We start from the raw sequence: 11,590 nt of genomic DNA, 5'->3' as shown, positions 1-11,590 counted from the left end.
GCAGGGAGCAGACAGGGCGCCCCCGCCCCGGGCACAGCGTCGGGGAGCAGCAAGGGGCCCCAGGAGCCACCCCACGGCCTCAGCCCAGCACCTCAGGCACCCTCCTCCTCCTCCTCCTCCTCCTCCTGTCACCGGCCCTAACCCTGCCCTTTTCCCAGGGGACCGGCAGCCGGAGGGGCGCCGCGCCGCGCCGTGCCGTGCGGGACAAGGCGCGGGGCCGGTCCCCGATCCCCGTCCCCCGATCCCAGATCTCCATCCCGGACCCAGGTCCCCGTTCCCCATCCCGGAGCCCCGATCCCGGCCAGCTCCGCGGCTCCGGAGCGGGGCGGGGCGGGCGGGGCGGGGCGGCCCGGGCCGGCCGGGGGATCCGGCGCCGCCGGAATAAGAGGCTACAGGAGCGCGGCGGCGGCGGCGGAGCGGAGCGGCGGTAGCGGCAGTGTTGCGTTCCAGAGCCTCTCGGGAGCCGGCGGGCTGCGGCCCCCCGCTGCAGCCCCCATGGATAAATATAAAGGTGAGGCGGGCGCCACGCGTGTCCGTGCCCCGCGGCAGCCCCGCACGGGGACCGCCGTCCTGCCCTGCCCGCTGGGGGGAGATCGGGGACCTGCGGGGGCGGCCTTGGTGGGGAAGGGTCTTTGGGGGGTGACAGACCCATTGACGCGGGGCCGCTGCGGTTTGCTGTCCCCACGCGTGGGAAAGCGCCGCGGCGATGGCTTGCGGCGGGTTGGGGGTGAGGTCCGGAGGCGATGTTTCTCGAGAGTGGGGCCGGGGGTCAGCTCCCGGAGAAGGGGCTCCCCGCGAGTGGGGCCCGAGATCAGTTCCTGGGGGTGGGGGGGGGTTGTCCCGCGAGTGGGACCGGGCGGCGAGGGCGGGGGTCCGGCTCCGCGGATGAGGAGGCTAGCAAGTGGGGACGGGAGCCCGCTCCCGGACGAGGTGATCTCCGCGAGTGGGGCCGGGGTCAGCTCGGGGCCGGTGGGGAAACAGTCGCCGCGAGTGGGGCCGGGCGGCGGGAGCGCGGCTCCCGGCGGTCGGCGCCGGGGAAGGTGCGGCCCCGCACCGGGATGTGAAGTCCCCCTGTATCTGCCCCGGGCACTGGGCAGCGAGGGAGGGAGAAGCGGGGGAGAGCTCTCGTTTTACACCATCTGTGGATGGGGCCCTTTTTTTTGCTGCTTAAAAGCAGTGTCTTGTTTCGTTTTCTGCAGCCGCTGAATTTGTCTAATGTTGCCTGCTCCATCTTTCTTCCTAAATTGCCCATCTGCATAGACTTTCCACCCTCCCAGCCTTAACAGGCACGACATTGAGTGTCCTGTTTTCTAAATGCAAGTAGGTTTGGTGGTTAGGGAGAGGGTAGGTGAGCACTGGATCACTGGAGCCAGAGCATCTGCTCTGGCAGATCTTGTCCGGGCTGGTGGTCACCCACAGCCCATTTATTTCCCTGCAATCAATGGCTCTGGCGCTTCCTATGTGATGCTACTTGGCCATTATCACCGAGAATGGCTCATCTCAGATCTGTGGTGCTATGGGCAGCTCTTGGAAACTTCTCAAACTTCAGTGCACCTTGCCAGCTGAGGAGGGAGGAGGTGGGGTGAGGTGCCCGGGCATGGGATGCTCAGACGTGTGTGGGTATTTTGTGTTTTCTGCTCCTGCTAGTGTGTAAAAGTCTCCCCTGGAGGAGGTGGATCCAGTACTTGTGCAGCACAGAGTAAGTCTGCAGTAAATTTTACCTGTTGAGAGGAAATGTGGCTCTCCTTGTAACTGCTGTCCTTATGAAGCTTGAACGCTTAAGCGGGGAACTTTGTACTAGACAAATACATTCCTGCCTGACCCCATTTGGACTTGTTACTGTCAAACTGGCAAGGTTTGGTTAGGCCTCAGCAGATGCATTTAAGCTAATAGCCCTTGTTCCCTAATCCTTCTTTGGTGGGGACTTTATATGTCAAGGTATTGTGTGAAGTTAATTTTTGCCAGGACTGTGTGGTTTTTTTTGACCATGCTGTGCAAGTACTTTAGTATTCTGACATGGCTGGCACTGTGCTGGCTGTTGCATTTTGATCCTTTTCCTCCTTACAATTGATACTTTACAGGCCTGATAAGCACAATAGTAACATACTGCAAAAGTGATGTTAAAGACTATATTACAAGTCAAATACTGTGTAGGGTTTTTTTTTTTTTCTGGCAGGGTCTGCACAATTCCATTCAGTTCCAGTAGCAAAGCAGTAGATTCATTAAGATTCAGCTATGTTTTGTATTTTGTCTTTTTAAATATGCACACTGCTCCCTCAGAGCAGCGAGGATGTGTTCTGCACATGTGTAATGAATAGCAGGCGCAACTGATTGCAGAGCCTTGCCAGTCCTTTTTGTGTTAGTGGTAACGAATGTGCGCGCGTGGGAGCGGGTGTGCATTAATGAGGGTACTGAGGCATCTCCAGTGCTGCAGGGCAGCCGCAGGTGATGGCAACAGCTCATTTAGCGGGTGGGAGGTGTCCCCAGTGTGGTGGGGTGGCTGGAGTCACCTGGGGCTGGTGAGGCAGGTGGAGGGGAAGGCCTGGGCTGGGGAAGAATGTGTGGGAGTTGGGAGCCCTGAGGAGCAGGTGGCAAAAGCAGGCAAGTAAGTTATTGCTAATAATACGCACAGGGGATATGTGCCCATTCTGGTGGGGATATCCTGTTGCTGCCATGGCTGGTATGGGGAGTCTTCATCCTTGCCACTAGTCAGGCAGGGTGCTTATGCAGGGAAATCCTCTAATGATAGAGATGGATGGACTCAAAGAGCACTGTTGAGCAATGAACTGGTGCTCCACAAGGAGGAATATGACTACAAGAATCTTTCCTATTACTTAAGAAATGAAGGTTGCAAGCATCAGTAAACAGCAGCATTTCTTTCCTTTAAACGCAGGCAGGGATGTGCTTTAATCCGAAGTCTAACCTGGCATGCACAAGAGGGGTCCCTCTTGTTTCAAAGGCAGGGTGAAGCAGCTGCAGGAATCTCATAGGGTGGAGTGTGCAGGGCCAGGTGGGGTGTGAGCCTGGGAGGCCAGGACTGGTGGCCGGCAGGGTGGCACCCGTGAAGTGGGAAGAGCTTCAGCTGTTGGACTTGCATGGTGGGAAGTGAAGGAGGGATTGTGAAACTCCCCTGGGAATGGGTTTCCTTTCCCAGCCTCTGCAAATGGGGTTGCAAGGCCAGCTGCACAGGAAGATGTTGTCTCTTGACTCTTGTTAGGCTACTAAAGCTATGAAGGATGATCTTGGTGTGTGTGGCAGGGTTTTTTCTGCCGGGCCACAGTAAAGAGTGTCTTCTCCTGTTGGTGAAGATGCTGTTTAAAAATCCACCTTCTCGCTGTGATTTAGGAAGTATGTGTGAGGCATAAGGGGCAACAGACCCAACAGCCCAAGGGGACAACAGACCTGCAGGGAGCAGAGGGCAGGCATGAGTAAGAGCGGTAGCTGTACCCTCAGCTATGTAGTGACAAGGACAGAGCTGCTCATCTCTTGCTCCTCCTCTGTTCCCTGCAAGCACTCTCTCTCCTCCTTCCTGTGCGTTTTGCCCTTAAATATGAGATTCATACATAAATGTTCCATCTTGTGCTCCCTGTTAGAGAGGCACCATGGCTCCTTGCCTACTCCTTGCCCCACGTGTCAGATGTGGCTGGCTGGTCTGTGACCAGCCATCTCCAGACCCTGGTGGGGGAAGAGGTGCTGAATGCACTGCTACTGATGAGGGCTGTGTTGGTGGCACCCTTACGCATCCACCATCCTTGTCAAGTCCTCTCAGACCAACCCCTTGTCACTGCAGTCATGGGTTATTCCCCTGTGATGCAGCCCCATGCGTGTAGTCTAAGATGTCAAGTGATACAAGCCTTGAGAGGTTTGTAAGATTATTACTGTATTTTTAATGTGTTAAAGCACTGTAATGGAAATCCGAGTGACTTGCAGCCCAGTTCTTCAAAGAAAGGTGTTTGGCATTCTTGTTTTACTGTCTCTGTTGAGCAAAGACAGAAGCTTTGAATTTCTTGTCTGAGGGTCTCCTCGGGGTCCGCAGGGCATTGCTAGTGTTTGCAGTGCTCCTCTAAGAAGACAAGCATTGTTTGTGGAGGAGAGGTTGTCTTCTTAACAGAAGCTGACAGTTCAGTCTTGACAAGGATTAAAATGGTGACTTGGTAGAAAGACGAGGTGTTTGCTTGCTAGTTAACATGTTTAAGCTGGGAGGGGAAAGGGGTGTGGGTCTGTTTGGGACTTTGGCACGTGTTCTTTTTAACAAGTTCTTGCAAACACAAGGAGATACGCTTGGGATTAAACTGCAAAGTGGAGACATGAATGAAAGACGCCCTGGTAACAATCTGAGGCCCTTTATAAACTCTTGTTAATCAGAGTCAGGAATGGATTGATTTGTATTAATGTGATCTAGGCTCTATACAAATGTATGTGGTTTCTCCTCAGCTGAGCATCAACACAGCTGTTGTGTTTAGCTAATTGTCTTGGTGTAATTGGCAACTTGAGAAAACAGGGCAATGTACTGCCCTGTACCAAACCCAATGCAATTTTCAGCTGCTGGGCTGAGCCGCCTTTGAAATGCAGATGAAAATTAATGTCCTGCATAACCTCATAATGTATACAATAACTCTCACTGTGTGAGAGTGGCAAGTTTTGGAGATGGGAATGGACTCTGTTGGGAATAGGCAGCAGGAGTGCAGAGTCATGTACTCATCGGGGATTTAGGAGATGAAACCTTTTTCTGTGACTGAAACCACAGCCTGTCTCAGTTATACATCTACCATGTCCACCCTACCAAGCCATCCTACACACCGTCACCTGTGCCAGTATAATATTTCTGTCTCTTCTAGCACAGCTGCATTTCTTATGTAAACAGGGCACCTGAGGATGCTCTGAGTGTTATTGGGTACACATGAGCCTCTCCAGACCAGGACAGGCTCACTGCAGATGGGCACGAGGCTGTGTGGATGTTGGCTTCAGCCCTATTTGATGAGCAGTGATGGCCTTTGGGGGGGGGGTGGGGTGGGTGGGTAACTGCCAGGCCTGGGGGTGCTCCTTTTGCTACTGCCAAAATGATCGCTGGGGCTTGCTCCTTCCCCTGAGAGTAAGGGGCAGGGATCCGTGCAGCGAAGGGCAGTGGAGGCAGTACCCCTATGGTCCTGCTGCTCCAGGGACTGTGCCCTGTCTGTGTCATTACCAAAATTGCCAGGAGCTTCCTCCTAAAGCTAGCAGTGCTCACAAGCTCTGAGCCTTTGGGCATCTGCTTTTGGAGTGCTCCTGGCAAGGCACGAACCCTTGCTTCTTCTCTTGTGGTGTTAAGTAGTGTCTCAGGTAAGTCTCACTCCTGTCACTCCCCGCAGCAGGCTCTGTGTGCACCGTGCCCGGCCGGGGACCAGAGATACCATGTGAATGAGTTTGTTGTTCAGGGGGTTTCACTGATCACTTTCATTGAACACCAACAGCCCGGGAACACAGGGAGTGTCTATGCAAAAATGCTTGTGCTGCTTTTTTTTGGGAGCATGGCTGGCTCGCTCAGCTCCCAGCAGCGGTGGTGGACTGGGGGCAAGCAGGCAACTGGGCAGCCCAGGCTCTGCAGGGCTGCACACCAAAGCACCACAGGGTTTTAAATCCACATTCTGGACACCTGCTCAGCTGAATACTTGCTCCACAATGTTTCCATCTCAACCTACAGCACATATGAAGGATCTAAATGATTTGACTGAATCCCTTAAGATTTTATGGCAAATCCAGGACCTGAACCCCAAGCTCCCTAACTGGTGGCCAATGCCTTCCTTGCAACCATTCTGCCTGGATCAGTGGAAAGTAGGGATGCTGTTCTCTTGAAAAGTCCCTGTAAACTCAAAGTAATTTGCTGTACCCTCTGGAAAGGCAGGAGTCATCTGAGGCAGGGAAGTGCATTTTCAGGCAATACCAACCAGAGAGCCCAGAACTCTAGGGGACATCTTGGGGAACCAAAAATCGGAGGTGCACCTATGATTAAAGATGATGCAGAGCACATGCACCTAGGACATAGGTGTTCCTCTCTGAAGCTGCCTGGCTGAAGCACAGATCCAGACCCAGCAGGTAAATTGGGATCCCACAGTCACACAGCCAGTTTGACAACCTGCATGTTGTTTACTTCATCTTGGAGGTTGAGTCATTTGTGCTTTTCTCTTGGGTCAGCAGACAAGACAGACAGGTCCAGTCTGTGCTGCAGACTGTCGGCAGAGCTCTGTGGGTCAGAGATGTGTCAAACTTGGCCTTGCCCCAAGGAGCTGCTGGTGCAGGTGCCGACACAGCCAGTTTCTGGGCTGGAACCGCTTATTTAGCTCTGGTTTGGGGGTGGATGGGGAAGTGTCAGTGAACAGGCAAGTTCCCTGGCGCTAGCTGGGAGAAGACATTTCCATTGTAAGAGCTATGCTGCAATTTGGAGAAGGGGGGTTAAATCTGGGAACTTCTTGCTGTGTGCTACAGTGCATGGTAAAAACTTGTGTGAACTGGAGGAATGGCTGCAGGAGTTCACAAAAGAAAAATCTGTTTAGAAGTGTTCAGTAGGAAGACGCCGATCTCCTGGTACCCAAAGTTCTTATAAATGTTTTTGGTGTTTTGGTTTTTTTAAAATAAATAAATAAATTTACTTGAATCCAGGGAGTAGAGCTTTAGGAGGGATAAAAAAAGTCCAAAACAAACACAAGTTGCTAAGGGTGGCCAAGAAGAGCCGAGCCCTTTGAGAAGCTGCAGTGAAGCAGGGTTGGCACTGTGCCTGCAGGCACCCCTTCTGCGCGGCTGAGTGTTAGGTCCGAATCCGGCTTCCTGCTCTGGCTACAGCCGAAAGAGAACAACTGGGGCCGAAACCACCAAGAGCAGTTTAACTTGCAGCTGGTGGGCCAGGATGGCTGTGAGAGCAGCTGTTGCTAAAGGAGGTGAGAGCGTGGTAATCCCTGCTGGCAGGGAGGGTTTGGCTTACGATCGCCCGTGCTGCTGCAGGCTGGGGTGCAGCAGTGGAGGTCAGTTGTGGCAGCGCCAGGCCCACGGTGTAGCAGGGTGCTGCAGAGGGGGAGCCTGGGAACTGCACTGGTTTGGTCTAAAGTTCAAAAGATGAGGGTCAGGACTTGCTAAAATACTTTTTTTTTTTTTTTCTTCTTTCCACTGACCTATTGCCTTCTTCGTGGGCAAAATTCCATAGAGAGCTGTCTGAGGATGGCTTGGTGTATGGCAACATTGTCTTCAGTTATAAACAGCTCTGTCTGGAAATAAATATCTCAGAATTATGGGATCAGACCGAAACTCCCACATACATACGGACTTGGCCACTTGCAATTCTATAAAAGCCAGTATTTTCCCTCCTTGGGTGGACTGTGCTCTGTCTTGCATAAAGATTTTTTGATGTCTTTTTTCATTTTCTTTTTTTCTTTGGATCTGCTTAGGATAAAAGTGTAGTGCAAGGCTTAGAAAAAGCCTGGGAAATAGGGATCTACAAGCCTTAGCTGGCAGTTCAGCCTGTGGGTTTCTTATTTCTGAGTGTAGGAATCTCCTCCTGAGATAACCAGGAGCAGTAGCCGCCCCCAGTACCAGGGTGATGTATGTGGTTTTTTCACTTGCTTTTGTGATTTAGGAGACTGAATCTTTTAAAAAATATCTTTAGACTCCCAATCTTGCTAATAATTAATGCATCTAGGCTTTCCAGAGTCAGCACTGAGTTTGGGGCGTAGAGGTGGGCAGCTAAGCAGTTGGGATGCCTTTTGAAGAAGTTTGCATAACACTTTGGCAGCAGTGCTTTGAAAGAGGTGGGTCTGAGCCAGGAGATTCTTGCAGTTCATGCTCAAGTTGTGGCTTGAGCCCTTCCCTCTTGGACTGAGTTAGATGGGGAGCAAGTCTTGGGCTGCTGCGAGGAGGGGATCTCCTTCCTGGAGCCCGCGTGTGCTCCGAGGCATCCAGCTCAGGCAGGTGGTGAGGGGAAGCGCGTGTGCAGGCTCCTGTGAGCTGAGATAAGGTATCTGCAAAGAAATCTCTGATCCAAAGTCGCTCTGCAGATCTCATCATTGCTATTTATCGCTACAAAGCATGACAACTATTAAGGTTTTGGAAGAAAGAGCTGGCTTGCAGAGAACATGAGTTGCACAAGGTTTTGCAATGTCACTAGTGGCTTTAGCTGAAAGTCTCTCCACAAGTGTCTGAAATGTGGAGCTTTCTTCTGCTGAGGAATGCAACCGAGCCAGCTGCAGCCCCACAGCCTTCCAGTAGCGCCGTTGATTTGTCATCTCTGTGGAATAAGCCAGTGCACGTGTCCGGTCAGTCCCAGCGCCAAACAGCTTCGACTTCTGGTGGTCGCACTGTGAATGAGCTGAAATCGGTAGTAATGCAGAGATGCTCTTTGGTGTCTGCTGGTAACAGGTATACAGTCACAGCAGTTAGGTGGCCACCACTTGAGGTAGCAAAATATCACAAATGTAGAAATTTGGGCTTGCCACATCTCCGCTTTTAGAGGCAGCCCTGACTTCTGCAGTGGCTTGTAACAGCTGGAGGCCGTCTGCCCCATCCATGCCACCAGCAGCTTCATCCCTGCTGCTTGGCTGAGGAGCATGTCCTGTCTCCTTTTTTTAAATCTGGTGTCTTCAAGGATCTTTTGTGTTTTATTGCAATCCCTAAAAATGTGCCGTGTGGTCTTGAATGGTGGGAACTTCTGCTATTTTTATTGTCATACTTTTTGGACTTCTCCATCGCCCTGGGGTATACAGGGCAGAGAGCTGGGATTGTAAGGTATGGTTCCACATCTGCTATAGGATTGCCTGATCTTGGCAGCTGCTGAAGTATGATAAAGCCCTGCTTGAGAAGAGAACTGTTTAGACTAATTGGGCTCAATCTACAAAGCAGCTGCGATCTTTACCTTGCTGTAGTTAGCTGGGCTGAGGTGTTGGATGTGCATCCATCTCATCTAACCACAGCCAGGTTTTTGGTCCGTTAGGAATTCAGTATGTGTGCACATGGGTGAAGGCAGCTTTTTTTGCTAAAAGATGAGCCATGTGTGAAATCGCATGAACTAGGTCCAAGTGGAGGTGTGATGCAGAGGCAGGCAAGCCTGGCTGCTGCCTGTGGTCCAGGAGCCGTCCTCCCCAAGCCTGAGGCCACAGAAGAGCTGGCTGCACGCCGAGCAGGGTGGCTCTTGTTCCACTGTCTGCTGCTGCAGGGGTCTCGAGTCTGCTGGGCAGCACAGTGGCTACATGCTTTTTCTCCTGAATTTTGTCAGGCCATGCGGGTGGTTTGCCTCATCTGGGGCACGTTGCACTTGGTGCCTGGGGCTGTAAGTGTAACCAGTGCTGGGGCTGCAGGTGCTTTTGGAGTTCAGCAACCTTACCTGTCTCGTTCAAAGATGGTCACGAGTACCCCAGAGCAGTGCAAAGTCACCAGTGAAATGTGTGTGTGACTGTTTTGGGTGGATTTGGTTTTCCCCCACCCTGGTATTTGTGCTTTTCACTTACTTCTGTCTTGCTTCCCTGAGCAACAGTGTCAGAGCTGAATGCGGCTGTTGGTGATGCTCAGCCTATGCGCGGTCACGGTATCTCTAAAAGCCAGTGACCTCTGGAACAAGTCGTCTCTGCAGAGCAACTTCTTGTGTGCTCTGCCTCCTTCACCCCACCAATTCATCTGGCAATGCCTCCTTTGGCTGGTCTATGAGAAAGCTGTAGGAAAATGTGAGGACTAACTTCTCACGATGGTCCTAATCAAGTGTTACTGGATTCTGTCTAACTTAACTCATCATAACACTGAGGAGTTAATAATATAATCCCTTTTCTGCTAACAAGGACCTATCTTGTTGCAGGTCCAGGGCTGTATGGGATAAGGAGCAACCCAAATGTTCTCTGAGGTTTACAGCAGAGATGCACTCACCTTAATACAAAACCAAAAGGTCATGTTTCTTCTTACTGTTAGGAAACAGAAGTCAGCTACCATACAGTTTAGCAAAGCAACACTTGTAAATGACTTACTCTTGAGTTAAGCATGGTATTATTTTATATAAACACAGGTTCTCATTACTGCTTCAACTTTATCCCATCTTCTCTCTTCCAGTCATATTATAGGATGCATACACATGTATCCATGCACAGTGTCTTTCAGCTTTCTCTAATGAGCAATGCTAGCTGATGATGTTATCTAGGTGCCTAGATGCCATGTCAGTTTAATTTGCTGTAGCTAGAGCGTTGAAATGGTTCCCCTAGTGAGATGATACTTCTTGGAAATTAGGTTGTCTTTCAGGTGCTGAAAGGAATTACTGGCTTGTTTGGTACTGGTTGCCCTAATGCAATACTGTACGGACCCTGTAACTGATTAAAGCGTGTCAGAAACGTATCAATGCTCTCAAATGTGGCTTGGCTTATATCTGAGTCCGTGTGAACTCTAAGGCCTGGTTCTAGGAAAATTTGCCAGTTTTGTAAATCAGTCTTGAAGTGTATTCGTTATGCTAACCTGTACTCTTGATTTCTGGGATACTGAGTTGTAATTCTGTCTCTGATCCTGTTCCACAGCTATTGAGACACTGTTAATGTGGTCTGTCATCTGAGTGCTTGGATCATGGTAGCTGGTCGCACTTTCAGCTCAGCGGGCTCTTGATTCAATCACCTATATATGCCAAAATACCAATCAAATCTATTTAAATGGATTACACTGGCTTATACTGAGCCAGCATGAACTGGCAATATATGAAGCAGAACAGACCTGGGTGAGGATGTAGTTGCTCTAAGCCTGTGTCTGTTAGCACTCTGCGCTAGTTAACTTCAGTGAACGTAGTTTTCGGATCAGGTTGTTCAAACAGATGCTCTCTGAGTGTATAAGAGGTCTATTTCTGGAAATTGAAGTGGGAGTTGGCAGGGTGGGGGGAAGCAAAATGGCAACCAAAATTCCTGTACGTTATCCTAAAGGCTGAATTCCCACGTCTGGCTGAGAAGAGAAACAAATGCTTTTTAGACCCAGGAGGCTCAGCATTCCCCAAAACAGAATGATCTATTTTTAATTCTGATAGTTCGCTGGAGCTCTTAACCCAAAAGAGCCATAACAGTTTTATTATACTGCTTAGAAATTAATGCAGCGAGCTTCAGGCGATGCTGAGGTTGAAAATTCTGGGGTGCTGTAGGGAGGGAGTACAGATACGCCTGGCAGTTGGGCATCTGCACCGCCTGCAAGCCCAGCCCAGCCTGAGCGCAGCTGGGGTGCTCGGGCAGCACCCAGAGGCAAGGTTTGACTCTGCCTGAAATTCCGTATTAAACGGCACAGGATTTCACCTTCATGTTTCTTTGGACTGGCTACATCAGCCTTCCTTCAATTCTTTGGCTTAAATAATGACATCCCCTTAACGTTATATGCTGGTTTGGTTTTGTTTTTTTCATTTGCTGCTGATACCATTTCAGCTGTGGTGAGTCTTTTATTCTTGTGGTGGTCAGTTATAAATCCCACAGGAATGTCAAAGCCACGGGGACCAGCAGGAGCACAGCCAGGTGTTGAGCACAGAGAATGGTACTTGTGTGAGAGGGTTTGAAGATCATACGTAGGGTGTCCTATTAGTGCTGTGCATGTAATAAAATGGAGTATCCTTGCAGTTAATGTAGGC

The 11,590-nt window shown here is 50.8% G+C and overlaps 1 protein-coding gene across 5 annotated transcripts in view; it reads left to right on the top strand.

Moving 5' to 3' along the window:
• Positions 1–393: 393 nt before the first annotated feature.
• The window catches only part of AFAP1L2 (actin filament associated protein 1 like 2), a 71,793-nt gene continuing 60,596 nt past the window's right edge, over positions 394–11,590 (top strand). For all 5 annotated transcript variants that reach the window (XM_076339073.1, XM_076339072.1, XM_076339070.1 and 2 more), the window contains exon 1: positions 394–511. In XM_076339073.1, coding sequence (XP_076195188.1) covers positions 496–511 — 16 coding nt within the window. In that variant the 5' untranslated portion in view covers positions 394–495. The remainder of the gene's footprint in view (positions 512–11,590) is intronic.

The sequence above is a fragment of the Aptenodytes patagonicus genome, chromosome 5 (assembly GCF_965638725.1).
Source record: "Aptenodytes patagonicus chromosome 5, bAptPat1.pri.cur, whole genome shotgun sequence".
NCBI classification, from domain to species: Eukaryota; Metazoa; Chordata; class Aves; order Sphenisciformes; family Spheniscidae; genus Aptenodytes; species Aptenodytes patagonicus.
The sequence above is the reverse complement of the archived record's forward strand: the minus strand, read 5'-3'. Positions and strand labels throughout refer to the sequence as shown.